We start from the raw sequence: 18,721 nt of genomic DNA on the forward strand, positions 1-18,721 counted from the left end.
TCCTATAAAATTCCTCTTTGATATGCTACCGTCCTATGTTTCACTGTTTGATCTGCTGCAGTCTCTGACGAGACAGCCAGACGTTACCCTACGGAACAAGCTCAGAGCTATTTTTTTCTGATCTTCGGATAGGCCTGAGACCAGGCACACACCACACACCGGGACAACAAGGTCACAACTCCTCGATTTACATCCCGTACCTACTCACTGCTAGGTGAACAGGGGCTACACGTGAAAGGAGACACACCCAAATATCTCCACCCGGCCGGGGAATCGAACCCTGGTCCTCTGGTTTGTGAAGCCAGCGCTCTAACCACTGAGCTACTGGTGTGTGTGTGTGTGTGTGTGTGTGTGTGTGTGTGTGTAGGCCTGTTATTAAGGTCAAGGTTGAGTGAGTTAAACATAGATCGATTAATAATGAGTTATTCAAATGCCTCAAAACATGAAGGCACGCGGCAGGCCAGTCACACACACACACACACATACACACACGCGCGCGCGCGCGCGAACCTCACCCCCAAATGCTGCACAGTAACGGAGGATTGCGGAGGTGGAGGAGTGGAGGAGGAAGGAGGAGGGGAGAAGGGAGAGGAGGGGGCATGAGATAATAAGTGGGAGAGGGGTCGGGAGAGAGAGGGAGGAAGAGGAGGGAAGGATGAGGTGGAAGTATCAGTGTTGGAGAGAGAGAGAGAGAGAGAGAGAGAGAGAGAGAGAGAGAGAGAGAGAGAGTGTGTGTGTGTGTGTGTGTGTGTTGGTAGGGGAAATACAGTGAAGGGGGCTTGTGATGGTGAACGGAGTGCCAACATGGTGAAGAGACGGTGGCGGAAGGGTGGAGGAGGAGGAGGAGGAGGGGATGAGTGGACATTGTCTACGGCGAACGGTAGGGAGAGAGAAGCGGAGGAGGAGGAGGGGGTAGAGGAGAGGTTGGTGAGTGCGGGGGAGGAGTAGTGACGGAGGGAGAGAGAGGAAGAGGGAGCAGGGCCGTGGGAAGGAGGAGAGATGGGCGGGGGTCATGGGGAGAGAGAGAGAGAGAGAGAGAGAGAGAGAGAGAGAGAGAGAGAGAGAGAGAGAGTAAGATCAGAAGCATGCAATCGTATATGGTTTCCACAACAAAGACAATTTCTCTTTCTAATAGCAAGCTAACTATCTTTCTTAGCCCAAACACCCACCCAAGCACATGGAAACATGGCCAGTCTCTCACAGCAGGCAGGAAAGACGGATTTGCCACTTGTCCGTATTTTGAAATATTTGACCCCACCTCCACTGTTTTTCAAAAGGCTCTAGTTTAACCTACATCGATTTTAACGGGTGTTTCTGTGATTCTAGTGACGGATTAATATGTTTTCTACTATTAACTGGCGAAATTAGCCTTGAAAACTCTGCTGACGATCTTTGTGGGCTTTGAAAAACAGTCGTGGTGAGAGAGCAAAGCTATTTTGTGATAGAGACGCCAGCCTGTAATGTTTTGATCTGCCTGCTTGTATCCCTGCTGCGGCTGTCTCGTCTCTGTGGTGCCCCCTACGCCATTTTCACACACACACACACACACACACACAGAGGGTTCTCCTTCCTTGCTCTTTCATTGCCAGATCCCACCTTTCCTTCTCTCCAAGCATTCTGATTAGCTCCACCTATACCGTGTGACATGAACCAGGACGGCCGCCACACACCTCATGGCTGCCCTCACCACCTCATCACTCATTGCTCACCATCCCCAAGTAATGAAAAAATGACTACCAGAGAGAGAGAGAGAGAGAGAGAGTCAGGGTGGGGTGGGGGTAGGATGGGAGTGGAGAGGCCGCCGCGCCCGCCAGCCAAGCGGCCACCCAGCTGAAGCGACCACCTCTGTATAGCAGATTGTAGTGTCCCGCTCTCTACCTCTCCCTCCTCCTCCTCCTCCTCCTTCCTCCTCTTTCTCCTCTTCCTCCGCCATATTGAATCCTCACCCTTCCCACAGTGTCCCATATTTTCCCTCTTCATCAACAATAGCCGGTGTCAGTTGTAGATATTTTTGTGGCGAGCAGTGAGGTAGGTTAGGCTGGGATGTCCTCTCTCCTGTACTCACCTCTTCCCTCCTCCTCCTACTACTCCTCCTACTCCTACTACTCCTCCTCCTCTTACCCCACCGAGCTTGTCTTTCTGTCTGCCATGTTGATTTCTCCTCCCACACCTGCTCACGGCTCGAAATACTAGAAACTCGTGTGGGATTTGATCAATAAGTAGCATGTTTTGGTGGTAAATGATGTTTCGTGATGTTTGGTGTCATGTCAACCCCGTGTTTGTGGTGGGGGTGGGGTTACTTTAGCCTACGTGTCATCTCCGTGGCCATTTAAATCTCTCTCTCTCTCTCTCTCTCGGGAATATTAGTTAACCAGCATACTCGAATATTATGCATTACTCATATATAATGCGAGTAATGCTAATGTCTTCTCTTGTATACCATCATTATTATTATCATTATTATTTTTATCATCATTATCATCATCGTTATCCGTGGACTCATTCCTATGTTTATCTCCGTTACTCATGAATGAAGAATGCTGAGTCGGGAGTAATGTTTCAGCCAGTGTGTCCGTAACGAAGAGCAAAATATGAATGATCTAGAATATTACAGAAACTAAGGAGTGTGTATTTATGATCTAATTCCATATGAAAAAGATTAGACTACGTACGCTATGCCATCTTAACTCCTTCAGTAATGAGACTCATTTTTACCATGATTTTCGGGTATGATTACACGATTTTATTTGCAGTAGGAAGAGTCTATGGAGGTCAAAAGATTAATGGCCAGAATCTTTACTATTTTGATACCCTCCAAAAGTTTCTAAAGCTGTATAAAATCACTAAAATAAAAACCCATATGAGAAGGATTAAACTACTTACGCTATGCTATTTGAAGCGTTCATGAATCACACGATACGAAAAGCAGATATCTAAAAGTGAAAACAGCAAAACATAAATTTCGATCTCACTCGAAGATAAGGAAAATGTTGACCAACCCCTCTCAAATAAGGAACTTTCTATCCCCACCCCATACAAGTAAAGATTTTGGTATCCCTCCCCCACAGAAACCAGGAAATTTTACCCTCCGCCCCTTCAGAAACCAGGAAAATTTGATGATTGAACTGGTTGTGTATGAGAGAGAGAGAGAGAGAGAGAGAGAGAGAGAGAGAGAGAGAGAGAGAGAGAGAGAGAGAGAAGGGGAAAAAATAGCTAGCTTCATCTTATCCTATTCTTGTCAAAAAAAAAAAAATACTCGAAATCAAAAGTCGGAAAAAAAGTGAGGCAGGGGAAAATTAATACCCGAGTTTTTTTTTCTGTGGATGATTAGAAAAATAAATAAGTGACATGATAAAATATAGCACCCATAATCATCTGACTTATACAAAACATGACTACTTACACAGAATAAGGGACAAGAACATTCGAAATATCTCAGACAACCTCGTAGGGCAGATCAGAATAGCTGATTTGATTGGAAATATCTGAATAACAATACAGACCCAATGTTGAACACTAGACCAACATTATATATCAAGAATTAAAGGTCATAACACCCTAAATAACAACAAAAAAAAAAAAAAAAGGTGTGCCAGCTGTAAATGCCAAACAGAACTGAGAACATGTGCGGTTACCGATAAAAAAAACCTAATAACTCTATGAATTAAGATATACAACAAGACTATTTAAGTGCTGTTAAAAGCTAGAAGGCCCCAAATGACACCCCGCCGCCGCCCCCAAAAAAAAAAAAAAAAAAAACTAGCTAGTCAAAATATCCGATTCTGATGGCTTTTTTTTTCAATGATTTGGCTATGTTCTTTATGAACATTAAAAACCACGATATTATCCCTTAGAATATTGTTATTTATTCACAATTGAAGTCTGGAGAACCCTAAACAGCCCCAATAAACGATATGACAGGTCAAATAGCTGAATATCATGTCTTTTTTCAATAATACGGCCCAATTTTTCGAAGATAATTAAAAACCAGAGTAGTGTCTCTTATAACACGATTATTTGGCCCTAAGTGAAGCCTGGAGAGGCCTAAACAGCCCCCAAAAAAACGGTGCGGCAAGTCAAAATACCTAATCGTGACGTCTTTATCAGTAATTTGGCAATATTTATTATTGAACATTAAAAATCACAATATTACCCCTTAGAATATGATGATTTAGGCATAATTGAAGCCTGGAGAAGCCTAAACATTCCCAAAAAACGGTGTGGCAGGTCAAAATAGCTGAATATCACGTCTTTTTCAATAATACGGCCCAATTTTTCGATGAGCATTAAAAACCATAGTACTGTCTCTTATAGCATGATTATTTAGCACAAATTGAAGCCTGGAGAAGCCTAAACAGCCCCAAAAAACGGTGTGGCAGGTCAAAATAGCTGGTGGTGGTGCGTTTTCTATGAGAGGTTTTGCCGGCGGACGCGTTTCATACTCTTCATTGTTGACGAGGGAGGGAGTCCTGTGGGTTTTGCAATTTTCATCGATTTTACATGAGTTCCGTGACAATTCCCGCCGAGCCGTAGCCCTGCCCGAGGACCTACTACCATGAAGTGATGGAAAACCAGGTCATTGAGCCGAAATGTCGTTGGGTAAGTAGAAATTTGCCACTAAAACAGGTGGAATCGATGGCTGGCGGCTGCTGAGTTCGTAAACATTACCTTCTCTTCCTTCAATTTCTCGTCCGCCTTGCCTTGTATCTCCCCGCTGGCGTGTCATGTGTGCTAGTGGGCGTCTCCTGGGTGTGGGCGGCGTGGGTGGGAGTGTGTGGAGTGCGTGGACGGTTTAAAATTACCAGGTTAAAATGGCGTAAGGAAGGAATGGCCCCAGGAAGGTGTAATGGAGGCGACTCGCTCACTTATCTCAATTTACTAAAATGTGAGTGTGTTTACCTTGTTTCTCTATCTCCTGCACCGCTTCCTGCTCGGAACTCAACCGATTTTCCCTGAGAAGGCGTTAATTTACCTGTGTCACCTGCGATATCCGTGTTTTTCAGCCTTTTGCGACGTCAACAGACCGCCCATATTTACCTTAATTTACCTGTCCACCTCTTGACCCGCCACCATTGCTCCCTTTAACTTGGCCTTCCTCACACCCCACGCATAACACACACACTTCTGTTTACTACACTGCTTTGTTTATTTGTATTGCTAGCTTACTGTGTACTCTATTACCTTTGAAATCACAGTATTATGCAATGTTTCTTAGTTTCTTTCTGCCCTACACTCATCACATACTCTACACTGGCTGGATTTGTCGTGTTTCAATCCCTGTGTGCATTGCAGGTTAGCTGTGTTGTGTATTTCTTATGTGATGTGTGTCTTATGCATTGTTTCTTAGTTTCTTTCTGTTCTACACTCACCTCATACTCTACACTGGCTAGTTTTGTCGTGTTTCAGTCCCTGTGTGTATTGTAGGCTAGCTGTGTTGTGTATTTCTGATGTGATGTGTGTCTTATGCATTGTTTCTTGGTTGTATTGTATCCTACATTTACCAAATACACTGGTGTTTGGTATACAGACTGAAATATATTACTGTATTTCAGTCTGTATGTTCTTTATTACCTCTGAAAATTGTGTTTTTATGCTGTAATTTTTGTTTTGTTCCATCTTACACTTCACAAATACACTACATTGACTGAATTTCTTGTATTTCTTTCTTGTACTCTCTCCTACGCTTATCGGATACACGGCCCTACCTTCCCTTACTTATTTCAGCATGTGTGTGTTCTAGAGGCTGGTTATGTATTCTATTGCCTTTATACTTCTGTTGTATCCTGTATTTGCAAGGTGAAAGAAATCATTTACTAAATGCATAAAGGCACAAACATACAAAGTCTAAACAGAAAAATAGGCAAAATATCATAAACAGACACATTTGGGTTCCTGTTATAGGTTTTTTACTCAACTATTTTGTTATTAGTCTTTTTTGTTCACCTTTCCCTTCTCGGTGGTGACAGTGTTGTTTGTTGCAGGAGCGGTGACAGGCTTTAAGATGGAGCAGTTCAATGTCCTGGATCCTCGCAAGCAAGAGCTCCTCGAGGCAAGAATTGAAGGCAGGGTAAGCCACTCACATCTCCTACCTCAGTCTGTACAAACGACTCGAGTACTGTACACATTTTTGCTCACCTGAGCCCATGTAACTATGTCGCACATCCCAGTACACTACACGACGGCCTGAATCAGTTGTACTCTGTCAGTAAAGTAAAGGAAGTGCTGCTTGTTGTAACACAGATCCGTATTCTTGGACGGTTTGGTCCTTTAACAGTTTAGTTTCTCATTAGTACTACTTCAAATGCTACAAAGATGATTAGTCTGGTTCTCATGGGTGTTTTCTTCCTAGTAATACATACTATTTGTCAAACTATCTCTTGAGTTATGGAAACACCCTTGAAAGCCCCAGTAACTTTCAGTAGAGCATGTTGAAGGTAGCCCAGATGACAGCAGTCCAAAACGTTTGAGAATACGAAGACAGTCTTGCACAGGTCCAGTACACAAGATGGCCTGAATGTATTGTACTTTGGGAGTAGCAACTTAACGTCTCTTCATTTTTATAGGGATTTTGCCTTGTCCGTGGATGTGCAGTCTGTATATGAGTCTAGTGGATTTTTGACCTCCAAGATGTACCCCTCCCAACAGATGCACCTTACTGGGAGTAACCCAAGCACTCCCACCAACACCCAGCCGCCCTCCACGGTGACAGGCTCTGGGTCCCAGCCTATCCTATTGGACAGACAAGACTCCAATCTTAGCACGGGTCAGTATGCCACATAACTCGCTGCCACAGAAGAACATAATACAATGAGGGAAGCTGCAAAAGACTGTCAGGCCTACACTTGGCACTCCCTTTATGAGCAAAGCTACCTAATTCCATCTATCATCCCCATCCATAAATTTATCTAATCTTCTTTTAAAGATCCTTATTGATTCAACTCTAACATGACTATGGAGTCCATTCCATTCATCAACCACTCTGTTAGAGAAGGCAAACTTGCACTATGGAAATATAATGATTATTCGTCCTTTTAGAGTGACCATCTTTGAGGTATACGATACCGTTCAGGAATGTGACAGGGATAAAGTTGCATTGTGGGAAGAGGGATGTGTGTCATGAGGAATCTTTGAGCAACAGGTGGCAAATTTATGGGTAAACAGTGGTCATGTTCAGAGAGGAGTTAGCACTTGTGTTGTACCCGTAGCTGTGTGAGTTTTTTGGGGTTTAAGTCTTAATGTCTGAAGGAAACTAATTATTCAGGAAACAGTTAGACAATTTTATTGACATTAGGAATGGTTTAGGGAGGTCAGAAGATTAATGGCCACACTCATCACTATTTTAATCCTCACATGAATTTCCGAAGCTGTATAAAATTGTCAAATAAGAAAACACATAATGGTATTGAAAGAGTTAAGGGAAGCTAATCATTCACTATTCAAGAAGTCCAAAAGCCTGCCGGAACCAATCATTAAGTGTGGCACCTTCTTGGCCCTCAGGTTCATCAGACCGGGAGGAGAGCACCAGTCCGGACAAGACACAGCAGCGCACACAGGCCGACCGGAAGCGGAAAAGGAAAAGTGGAACCCAGGGTGTGCAGAACGACGAGGGGGGAGGGGGTAACGTACAGAAGATAAGCCGCTCAACGGAGACCAAGAAAATAAACGACTATTTTAAGCAGCAGCATCAGCAGCAGCAGCAACAGCAGCAGCAGCAGCAGCAGCAGCAGCAACAGCAACAAACCAACTCTCCACACCGACATTCTGGTGCCAAGAGTCCATCCCCTCAAGTACTCCTCAGCCACATGGTGAGTGAGGGAGAACACAAGCTCACTTAGGCCTGTATTCTGAAGCACTGCTCTCTCTCCATCAATGTTTCTAAAGGCTCCAGTTGAAGATACTCGTGTTTCCAAGAGTGTTTTTATGGTTCTGGTGATAGATTGACAAGATTTCTAGTTTATTAAAAGGAAAAACTGTCTTGAAAACCCGGCTAGTTGTCTCTGTGGCCTTGGAGTATTGTTGTAGTGAGAGGGAATGATGTTTCTGAATATGGGTGTTACTCTCATACTTCAGGACTATTCCAGTAGATCTCACCTTGCTTTTCCTCCCAAAGTTGTATGTGCTATATTCAGAGACACTTCCCTCTCTCACCGCAACCATTTTCAAAAACCACGGAGACGATTAGCAGAGTTCTAAAGAGTATTTTTCCTGTTGATAATGCTGAAAACTTATTAACATGTCACTAGAATTACAGAAACCTCCTTAAATCCTGTGTCTCTTCAATTAGAGCCTTTTGAAAGTAGTGAAGGTGCTGTGTGGAAGCGTTTCAGAATATTGGCCTCTGTCTTTCACTCACAAGTTTGGCTAAAATTCAGACTGCTTATATTTTTTCCACTCTGAGACAAATACAGGCTATGATTCTCTCTCTCTCTCTCTCTCTCTCTCTCTCTCTCTCTCTCTCTCTCTCTCTCTCTCTCTCTCTCTCTCTCTCTCTCTCTCTCTCTCTCTCTCTCTCTCTCTCTCTCTCTTGTATGTATACATATATATATATATATAGATAGATAGATAGATAGATAGATAGATTAATTTCAGCTTGCATTTACCTGTGTTTTGGTACAATGCAGACTGTTTCTATTCCTTGGGCTCTGTCAAAACTAACCTTTTATTCCAGGCTTTTGAGATTTCCCTGACTTATTAATTGATTCTCTGTAAGCTTTTGAACTTTTGGTGATCCAGTAAGTTAATGATGTCCTTGTCTCATTACCTTAATGTTGTTGTTGTTGATGATGTCACTGCTACTTACTTTGACTCAGTGGATGAACCTCACCTTTGCTGTGCTTGTAATCACTTCCAATCTTTACATTTGTATATCAAAGTAATATATTTGCTCTCACCAATGCCTGTACTAATACATTTCTGGGTGACTTCCATTAAGGAGCATTTCACTCATTTCTTAATAACATGTAACAGTAGAAGCATTTATCTTACTTTTCAATAACATGTACTGTGTGTGTGTGTAACATAAGCCGGTGTGGGAAGTTCCATGTATGGGGGTGCCAACAGACGTGGGCATTGCAGACTGGTCACGGAGGCGCAGGAGATCCGCTGGCTGGATTGATGCCTCCGCCTCGAGGTGTTCCAGTGGCAACGCGCTCCACACAGAGTGACATCACCTTCCGACAGGTGGACGAGATGGAAAGTCGAGCCTCAATGGACATGGAGGCGAAAAACTCTAGAATTGACAATTTACAATGTGTAAGTGTTGTCCTTTGGTGTGTTGGTTGTGTTGTCATGCAGCCCGCCATGTCGATAGGCAGTATGGGAGTTCATAAGGGCTGTTTCATTGGTTCTGATTATTATCTCTTATCTATTCCACATTGTTCTCTTAGTGTGTGATGTTCATGCTTTAAGATTTATTGTTATGCAGATCATCATGTTGATAGGCAGTGTAGGGGTTCATAAGGGCTGCTTGATTGGTTGTAACTATTCTTCATCCATTCCACATTGCTCTTTTATTGTGTGATATTCATGCAGTAAGATTTATAGTTATGCTGCTCACCATGTTGACAACGAATGTTTTAAGATCAGAAGGATTGTCTGTCATTATTATTGATCCATTCTTTGTAAGTGTCTTGATGGAGTGAGATGTGTGTATTGCAGTCCACTCCATCATGTTGGTACAGAATGTTTGAACTACTTGTTCTGTTGTGCTCATGATGGATTTTCTCTGTTCCCTTTCAGACCAATGATGAGTTGTCCCGACAATTACAGACTCAAAGTAAAGTGCTGGAGCAGAAACAGTTGCAAATTAATAAGTGTATTGAAGTAGTCAAAAGGTTACAAATTGAAAAGTCTAATATAGAGAAGAAAGAAGCAAGACAAAAGTGCATGCAGAATCGGTTAAGGCTGGGCCAGTTCGTCACACAGCGAGTGGGCGCCACCTTTCAGGAGAACTGGCAGGACGGATACGCTTTTCAGGAAATTACTAAGTAAGCTTCCTGGTTCCTTCTCATAGTGTGTGTGTGAGTGGAGGCAGAGCAGATTTTGTTGAGTTGTAAGTGATCAGGTCAGCAACTTTGCTCTTTTCCAGTTAGCTCTGACTGGAATAATTTCTGGAGGTTACAAGTTTTCCTCCAACATAAGATAGTCCTTTTGTCACTCAATCAAGGGCCAGAATGTATTAGATTCAACTGTAACATTCTCAAAGAGAGACATAGGGAGCATTACCACAATCATTACCATAACACTCATTCCTTTGTATCTGACAGGCGACAAGAGGAGCTCCAGGCAAACAGAGAAGAAATAGACCGGCAAAGAAAGCTTTTAATGAAACGCAAACCAGTGGAGGGGGGAAGCAACTCTCGGAAACGGGGAGCCAATAGTAACCAGGCGCAGGGAGGAGGAAACCTACCTAACGGTCTTGGGGGGGACCATGACCACAGGGACCTGACCATTCAAGAGTATTATGAGTCAGAGGAAATACTAAAGGTAAGTGTCACTCTCAGCATGAACAGGCAGAGGAAGGAGGAAACCAGTGGGGCCAGTGAGACTTTCCTTTCCACGGGGGTTGGTTGGGCTGAGAGTGTGTATGAAGTGCCTGCATCAGCTGTGGTCCTGGAATTAGGGCAAATGCAGGTTAGGGAATAGTCTCTTTCTAAAGGGGAAGGGATAAACTGCTTGTTGTCTATATACAGTGTCTGCTTGGGAAAGAGGAAAAACAGTGTGTGTGTGTGTAGCAATCCTAACCCTCCCTCCACAGCAGTAACCCTGACACTTATCCCCCCACAGCTGCGGCAAACGGCTCTCAAGAAGGAAGACACAGACCTACAGCAGGAAATGGAGAAACTGGAGAGGGAGAGAAATCTACACATAAGGGAACTCAAGCGAATTCACAATGAGGACCAATCCAGGTAAGAAAGGGCAGCTCCTGATATCCGTTCTGTTGCTGTGTCTCGTCCAACACACACTTATTGACAACCTCTCTGCTGGCTGTCCTCCGAACCTCTGACATGAGCCACAGGTGTTTGAGTGACCTGACTGCAGTGGTTCTTGCTTGTTTCAGTTTCAGCCATGCCACTTTTAGATTTGAGCCTGTATTTTGAAATGCTTTGGTTATAATGCAGGACTACTTTCACAGGCAACAGAGATGGTTGGGTTTTCATGAATGTATTTCTCTATTGATGGTGATGTGTCTTCTCCCAACCATCACTAGAATTACTGAGGCACTCTTGAAAACTTTACTGGCTTCCACTGCAGCCTGTTTTAAGTGGTTGGTCTTAGGTACTGAAGTGTTTGATAATACAAGTCTTAATCTATACATATGTAAGAGGTAGCTTGTGATGGAAGTGCCTCTCCACATTACTGGTTGTTCATGTTCAAGGTGATTTGCAGATAGCACCATAATCTTTCACTTAAGGGAAAAATTATCCTAAAAATGAAGGCAGCACGAACTGAACACAAAGGTAAGAGTCATAAAAGGTATGGGACTTTTGTGTAATGTGTTTCATAAGATTATGGGCAAGAACAAGTGAGGGGGAGTAATTAGAATCCTTTACATGATTGGATTATATGATTGAGTTGAATAGTGGCATATTAGGAGTGTGGGAAGCTAAGAGAGTGAAGGTAGGTGTGGCAAAACAGTATCTCAATAGTGAAGGTGTGTGTGTTAAGCTGAAGATAATTACTCAGAGATTGGGAAGCGAGTATAACTATGTTCTAATGTACAGAAATATTCAGCTTCATGGTGAACACATGTGTACAGTCTAGTGTTTGGTCTCCTTCCTCAGTTGTTAGTTGTGATTTGTGGGAAAGCTGCATCATGTAAATGTTCTGTTTGTCTGTGAATATAATGTCTTATGCTGAATTATATATATATATATATATATATATATATATATATATATATATATATATATATATATATATATATATATATATATATATATATATGTATGTATTTTGTAGTCAAGTCACTGCAAATAAGGACCAATTATTGCCCCAACACTGGCTTTGTTAACTCAGTCAAAACTAACTTTTGTCTCACCTTATCCTACTCATGTTTTTTCCTGGGAATGAAAATGTTTATCATTTCACCATTTTCCATTTTGTTGTAAAAAAGAAGAAAAAAAGAATGACTGATTTGTGCACCAAGCTGCTTATCATTTGTTATTTTATGGCTCATCTCATCTTGGCAGTGTTATTGTATTTTTGTTTTGGAAAGGGCTTAACAACTTGATGGATTTTTATTTAGTTAAAGGAAAGTGTGTGCACATGTGTATGTGTATATGTGTACCCAGTCCTAGCTACCCCATGTGAGGGGCACCAGGCTGGATATGTTTTGATTTTTGCACATTTGGTAAGAGGGAATGATATGATTTATTGGGATGGTGGTGGGGGAGGATTCATGACCTTGGCAGTAGAAGGGTCACAGTCTCCTCTATGGTGTGCCTGTGTGTTGATGGTGCAGTGGTGGTGGTGGTGGTGGTGTGAGAGGCAGTGTGTGGTTGGCTTCATAAGTGTCATGTTGATAGCTGAAAGGAAATTTAGTCTGGTAGAAATCATAGCATGTTATGTTTGTTTCTTTTCCTCTTTTGCTGACCACATTTGATGTTTTTGAAATACACCTCCTTTGTTTGTTACTCATCTGTGTGGGTCTTCACTCATACTTAGTACATCATCTCCATCTGTTGTCCACATCTTGACCTGCATCTCTAATAATTACTCATAAGTTACTTTACTGAAGTTACTGTCAAATTTTATTATTTATATTCAAGTTACACAGCAGTAACTTAGGAGAATCATGATGGATGCAGATGTCAATGTATCACATGTCACTCTTCATTACCTACATTACTCTTTGTTGGTGAAGCAAATCTGTGAAAGTTGTGACCTTCAAGTGTTGTTTGTAAGTCTTCTGTTCACTAAACATTGGCTTTCTGGAATGTACTGAGAAACAATTGCAAAGTTATTGTGAAAAGCTGTACTATATTGTACCATTGTGGGAGTGAGGAGACTGGGAGTTACCCTCTGTGTGTGTGTGTCGTAAGTCCCACAATGAGACCAGTATTGCTCTTGGGATCTAACCCTGGTGTACTGGTAGATGTTTGTTTCCATTTATTTATTCATTTATTGTTTTTTTATGAAAATTATTATAAGTTATGTTTACCTTGATACTGGAAATGTGCATGAGATGGGGTGAAGAATGGCCGGCAGGAACAGACTAGACTGGAGGACAGGCAGCTTACTTGTTGAAGAAGACTTGCAATGTTCCCTTGCCAGATAGAGCTAGTTTACAGCTTGTGGAAATGAATTAATGGTGGGAATATTGTTTTCTTCAGGAAGGAAAGGCAGGCATTTAACATTCTCAACACTAGCTTTATGGATCAATTATTGAATTTCAGTGTAGAAATATGATCAGGCAGAATGTAAACAAGTCTGAATTTGGAAGTAAATTTGAGATGAGGGCAGTAATTGAAGCAGGTTAAGGAACACTAAATTGTGAGGCGTAGTGTTGCTGATGCCCCTCGTAGTGTAGGCACAGTATTGTGGGACCCAAGAGTTGGGTCTTGTCCTAAAGTGTTGCCTGTTCCTTACAGAATCCTTCAATCCCAGTCTTCACCCAGCAACCCTCATGACATGTGAGTAGCCTTGGGGTGGCCAGGTAGTGTGAGGGACACTGGGTCAGAAGGACAGGCACTGATAGGCACGCAGGGACACAGTGTAGGGCAGCAATGTGGTAGTGTGGCATGGGTGCAGCCTCACCCTGTGACGGTGCTGCTGGGCTGGCAGGAAGGGGCATGCTGGAGAGGAACAAACTTGATCAAAGATATAGATTGGAATTGGCTTCTTAGAATTGATGTTGGAGAAATGTTGGTGTGATCTGAGGAGATGGGGAGTGTTTGTGGCATCGATCACGGCAGCACCTTGGCCACTGTCGAAGGGGGAGAGGGAAGTCTGATCCATGTGTCTAGAAAGTTACACCCTCCTCTGTGGGGACACTAGTCTGGCTTGTTGGCAGCCTTGACACCAGACTCTGTAAAGTTTAAACTGAACAAAAGAACACAGTTCAAGTTGATGTGCTTGTACTGGTGAGTTTATCTCGGTGAATCAACACGTTCCTGTGCATCAGCAGGAGCAGACTATGTTGTGCAGAGAACACATCCAAAGGTTTGGTTCTTGTGTTCCAGTACACTGTTGAAGTGCTCACAGCTTGCCATGCAGGTGTCTGCCTTCGTTGTGATATTGTAAGGAATCTTGAAGTGTGAATATTCACCTGAACACAACATTTGTATACTTTGAAATATGTATTACTATTTAGGTGTGTAGGTGGGGACACAACCTTTTAGGGTGGTGGTGGTGGTGGTGGTGTTGGTCATCAGTCTTGTTTGTAGATTATTTTTATTTAATGATGAGATGGTTGGAAATGTTTTGTTAATAGTGAGGCAGTGTTGGTAGAGGGACTTTTCCATTGATTAATTTGTTAATTTGTACAAAGTAGGTTAATTTAAAGGAGGAGGGCTTCCTTATCTGTTAACATACTTTCATTAGTGAATCTGGGAAATTTATCTTCTACATTTCTTCTTTCCTTTTAATCTTACAAACAAAAGAGTAAGCATTTTAGTTGTAATGCATAGATAATGAAAGCAGTGTTGAAAGATTCTGTGTTACTGGACATACATCATAAGTAGTGTCATTGTCTGACATTTGTTATTACTGAACACAGCACTGACAGTGTGCCATTGGGGGCTCACCTGTGTTGCTTTGGTGTGTTTCAGGTTCAACAACCACCCCGTGCTAAACGACCGGTACCTGTTGCTCATGTTACTAGGGAAGGGAGGTTTCTCCGAGGTGCACAAGGTAAGCAGCAAGTACTGGTGGTGTTCTTGTACTCCCCTCACTCATGCATTGCTGGTGGCTTTTGTTGGTTATCATCATGCTCTTATTCACTACCCACTTTTTACTTGCCAGTTCTTGTGTCTTCTCTCATTCATTACTGTTTTATTTGTCTGTTCTGATTCAGTGCCTATGTAATGGTTTTCAATCCTTAATTTTGCTATATGTGTTTAAGTTGTATTAGTAATCTCATCATCTTACAGGAAAATCTGTAATGTAATGTATTGTCAGACATTAACCAATATTTCCTCCTCCAGGCGTTTGATCTAAAGGAGCAGCGATATGTTGCCTGTAAAGTTCATCAGTTGAACAAAGACTGGAAGGACGACAAAAAAGCCAATTATATCAAGTAAGTATTGCTGGTGCTGCACTTAACCCCAATTGCATCCTCCTCACAGCAGCGACAGATTAGCCCTTTTCAAATCAGACAGCCTAGCAGAAACCTCAATATGCAGTAGAACAGAACATCCACTTAAATTTATTTGTATACATTCCTTTTTTGTAGGGAAGAGGAAACAATTAGCCAAGGGAATAAAAAACAAAAAACATAGAGGTCCAACAGAGATGGCCAAAGGAAATGGATAAAGGTCCTTAAACCATCATTATATCATTACTAATATCGTATACTTCCTGCAGAAACAATAGCTACAGATTTCACCTTCTGAAGTGAACAGAAAGCCTAGATGTAATGTAGAATAGAATAACACCCATTGAAACATGTTCTGATGCATTCCTTGTGGCCCTTCAGACATGCTATTAGGGAGTACAATATCCAGAAGAAGCTAAACCACCCCAGGATTGTGCGGCTGTATGATGTGTTTGAGATAGACGCCAACAGCTTCTGCACCGTCCTGGAATACTGTGATGGCCACGACCTTGACTTCTACTTAAAACAGGTGAGAAAGCGAGAGAGTTGGGGGGAAGACAAAAGACACCAGGATGTGATTAGTGTGGTATATATAATCAGAGCACAGTATTAGCATTGTGATTAATGGAATAATACATTAGCATATTATTTGCCTTGTGTCCTGTGTGTGTGTGTGTGTGTGTTTGTGTGGTTTGTCTGAGCCAGCCTGTGTGGAATTGGCAGGCTGATGTATGAAGAGTTAGCTAAATCTTCTGGAACTAACTGTGTGACTTCCCTTGCAGCACAAGACCATACCAGAACGAGAAGCAAGGTCTGTGATTATGCAGGTTGTCTCCGCACTCAAGTACCTGAATGAGATCAAGCCTCCAATCATCCACTACGACCTCAAGCCAGGTGAGCACACAGCCAGGTCTTATGCTGCTCTGAGGGTCAATCTCAGTTACCTCAGGACCATCCCAAGGCCAATCTCTGCCACTAGCTGGGATTAATTTGAAAGAAGTTTATTCTGAGCTAACTGTATCTTTAATCTTCATAATAGTTCTAGTTAAGGAAGTTTCATGACTATTCTCTGATACAGGTAATCTTTTTAGTTGTGTTCTTTAGGGACTGGCTTAACTTGATTATCTACAAGAGCACACAATAGCAAGTCATGTGGCACACTAAGTTAAATAAAACCTTATTAGTGTCTACAGATATCAACAAGAGGCTTTCCTTCACCCACAGGGAATATCTTGCTCACGGACGGGAACATCCTCGGGGAAGTGAAGATTACGGACTTTGGCTTGAGCAAGGTCATGGATGAGGACAGCTACCATCCAGACTATGGGATGGACCTTACCTCGCAGGGGGCTGGGACATACTGGTGAGTCTGGCATGCACACTCACATATTTGTCTGAGAGAACTTCCAACAGTAGTAAAGCATTGAGTCATTCATTTAATCAATTCACTCAGCCAGGAAAATCACATTGTTTCTTAATAGTACTGAGGGACATGAGATATCCCCTTCCTTCGCCATATTCTGGTGTGTTGGGATACAGGTTTTATTTCACTGTCTGGTGTGTTTCACTAATGCCTGGTGTGCTCCACAGGTACCTACCACCAGAGTGCTTCATAGTTGGGAAGACACCTCCAAAAATCTCCAGTAAAGTGGATGTGTGGTCTGTTGGGGTCATTTTCTATCAGTGCCTATATGGAAAAAAGCCATTTGGCCACAACCAAAGTCAGGCTACAATACTTGAGGAGAACACCATCCTCAAGGCCACTGATGTACAGTTTCCACCTAAACCTGTGGTTAGCAATGAGGCCAAGGTAAGTATTACTAGCTTGTTCTAGCTTCCTTCCACCTTCTTTACTTTTAATATACTAAGTCAAAACTATATTTGGTAAATTGTACTTTACTGGTTGTGGGAGTAATGTTTAGTGCCCCCTTCATGCTGTGTGTTTCCTCTGTATTCTTTGTTAGTTACCTGTCTTCTGGCCAAGGGTGGTGCTGGGCTGGGGATGCACTCCACAGCTCATTGGCAGCACACACTGGCACAGGAGAGTCTTAATCTTGGTAAGTGCCCTCCATCACAAATACACAATGTTATTAATGTTTTTCAGCAATTCATCCGGTGTTGTTTAGCATACCGGAAGGAGGACCGCAATGACGTGTTGACGCTGTCTTCCAACCCTTACCTTTCCCCGCCGCTACCAAAGAGTGGGCGGCAGTCAGCCAGTAGTCAGCAACAGGCAGCGGCAGCGGCCTCTGCAGCGGCGGCAGCGCAGCAACAGGCAGGATATCAGCAGCCCTTCACCACAGGGCTACTGGGTCTTGCAAACATACACTCTTCCACCAGCTCATAATGATACGCCACCCACTGTAGGGGGCAGGTCAGGCCCCGACACCCCCTACCTGGCTCCCCCCTGTGTCACTCAGCCCTCTACACTGGTCATCACCTGCCCATTGCAACCCACTGCTCTGAGTTGCTACAGTATTGGGGTCACCATACTGAATGCAGGGCTTCAGTTGTTGGCAGTACGTAACATGTAATTACATTTAGTCTGACCTTGTCTCAGATGGAAATTAAATATGCCAATTTCCTCAGCTTTTACTAGCCATGACAGTAAATTTAAGACAGTGTTCTACAGTGGAATTCATAATGGGTACAGTATTTTTGTTTTTAAAGATTTTGCATTTGTATTCAGTAGGAGTGAGTTGTCATCAGGAAAATTTGTTTTGTGTTCTGTTTAAGCAATCCTGCAGTGACAAACATCATTGTTCATTTTTTGTCCAGCATATTCGTGTGCAAAGTAACAGAAAGCTCTGACAAACCTCAGAACAATATGTGGCATTGGGACTGAAGCGAGGAAGGTGGTGAAGTAGTGGTGAGTGAGTGACCAGGGGTGCGGGGCAGAGGCTCAACACCGCACTAGACTCTCAGTGTTCCTACTCGCTGCCACAACAACCACCACCACCGTGGCTTGTGCTCCCCGGCCGGGTCCCGAGCACGCCAGAGACAGACCAAGTGGTGCCCGTGTGCAGCTCGAAGGTATTCCATTGTGCATAGTTTCAAAGTGTATGCATATGTATATATATGTATGTGTGGGTACATGTATTTATGCATATATACATATATACACTAAAGTCTATCAAGCCAAAGCTGTGACTTAGTTGATACCGAGAGTCAAACATTATACGTACCAGTAAGTGAAGCAGAGACCAGCGAGGAGTAGTGCAGTAGTGCCGCGAGGACCGCTGAGTGTGGCGCTGGGAACACAGACACTGAGTGGTGCTTCATCTCTGCAGTGGCCAGACACTGAGGGTGAGGCGGCCCTGCAGAGGACAACAGTTGTGTTGCTTCCACGCGCTGAGCGGTGACAACGGGTAGGGTGGCGCACGTGACGTTTTTGAGCCACCGACCGATGTGATGTGATATTGTGTAGTCGTGTTTGTGAAACTCTGCGTCTCCGGCAAGGGTTGT

The 18,721-nt window shown here is 43.0% G+C and overlaps 1 protein-coding gene across 14 annotated transcripts in view; it reads left to right on the forward strand.

Annotated features, from left to right (window-relative positions):
• The window catches only part of LOC123503045 (serine/threonine-protein kinase tousled-like 2), a 39,861-nt gene extending 22,021 nt beyond the window's left edge, over positions 1-17,840 (forward strand). For 2 of the 14 annotated variants that reach the window (XM_045252441.1, XM_045252439.1), the window contains 15 exons: positions 5,982-6,067; positions 6,564-6,763; positions 7,498-7,805; positions 9,061-9,252; positions 9,739-9,986; positions 10,266-10,485; positions 10,786-10,907; positions 13,593-13,634; positions 14,772-14,853; positions 15,147-15,238; positions 15,638-15,785; positions 16,039-16,150; positions 16,481-16,619; positions 16,847-17,066; positions 17,361-17,840. In XM_045252441.1, the coding sequence (XP_045108376.1) occupies positions 6,015-6,067; positions 6,564-6,763; positions 7,498-7,805; positions 9,061-9,252; positions 9,739-9,986; positions 10,266-10,485; positions 10,786-10,907; positions 13,593-13,634; positions 14,772-14,853; positions 15,147-15,238; positions 15,638-15,785; positions 16,039-16,150; positions 16,481-16,619; positions 16,847-17,066; positions 17,361-17,603 (2,421 nt within the window). In that variant the 5' untranslated portion in view covers positions 5,982-6,014 and the 3' untranslated portion in view covers positions 17,604-17,840. Of the gene's footprint in view, positions 1-4,420; positions 4,600-5,981; positions 6,068-6,563; positions 6,764-7,497; positions 7,806-9,060; positions 9,253-9,738; positions 9,987-10,265; positions 10,486-10,785; positions 10,908-13,592; positions 13,635-14,771; positions 14,854-15,146; positions 15,239-15,637; positions 15,786-16,038; positions 16,151-16,480; positions 16,620-16,846; positions 17,067-17,360 lie in introns of those variants that run through there. The other 12 variants (XM_045252449.1, XM_045252444.1, XM_045252438.1 and 9 more) reach the window with 11 other exon arrangements.
• The last annotated feature ends 881 nt before the right edge of the window (positions 17,841-18,721 follow it).

The sequence above is a fragment of the Portunus trituberculatus genome, chromosome 13 (assembly GCF_017591435.1).
Source record: "Portunus trituberculatus isolate SZX2019 chromosome 13, ASM1759143v1, whole genome shotgun sequence".
NCBI lineage: Eukaryota > Metazoa > Arthropoda > Malacostraca > Decapoda > Portunidae > Portunus > Portunus trituberculatus.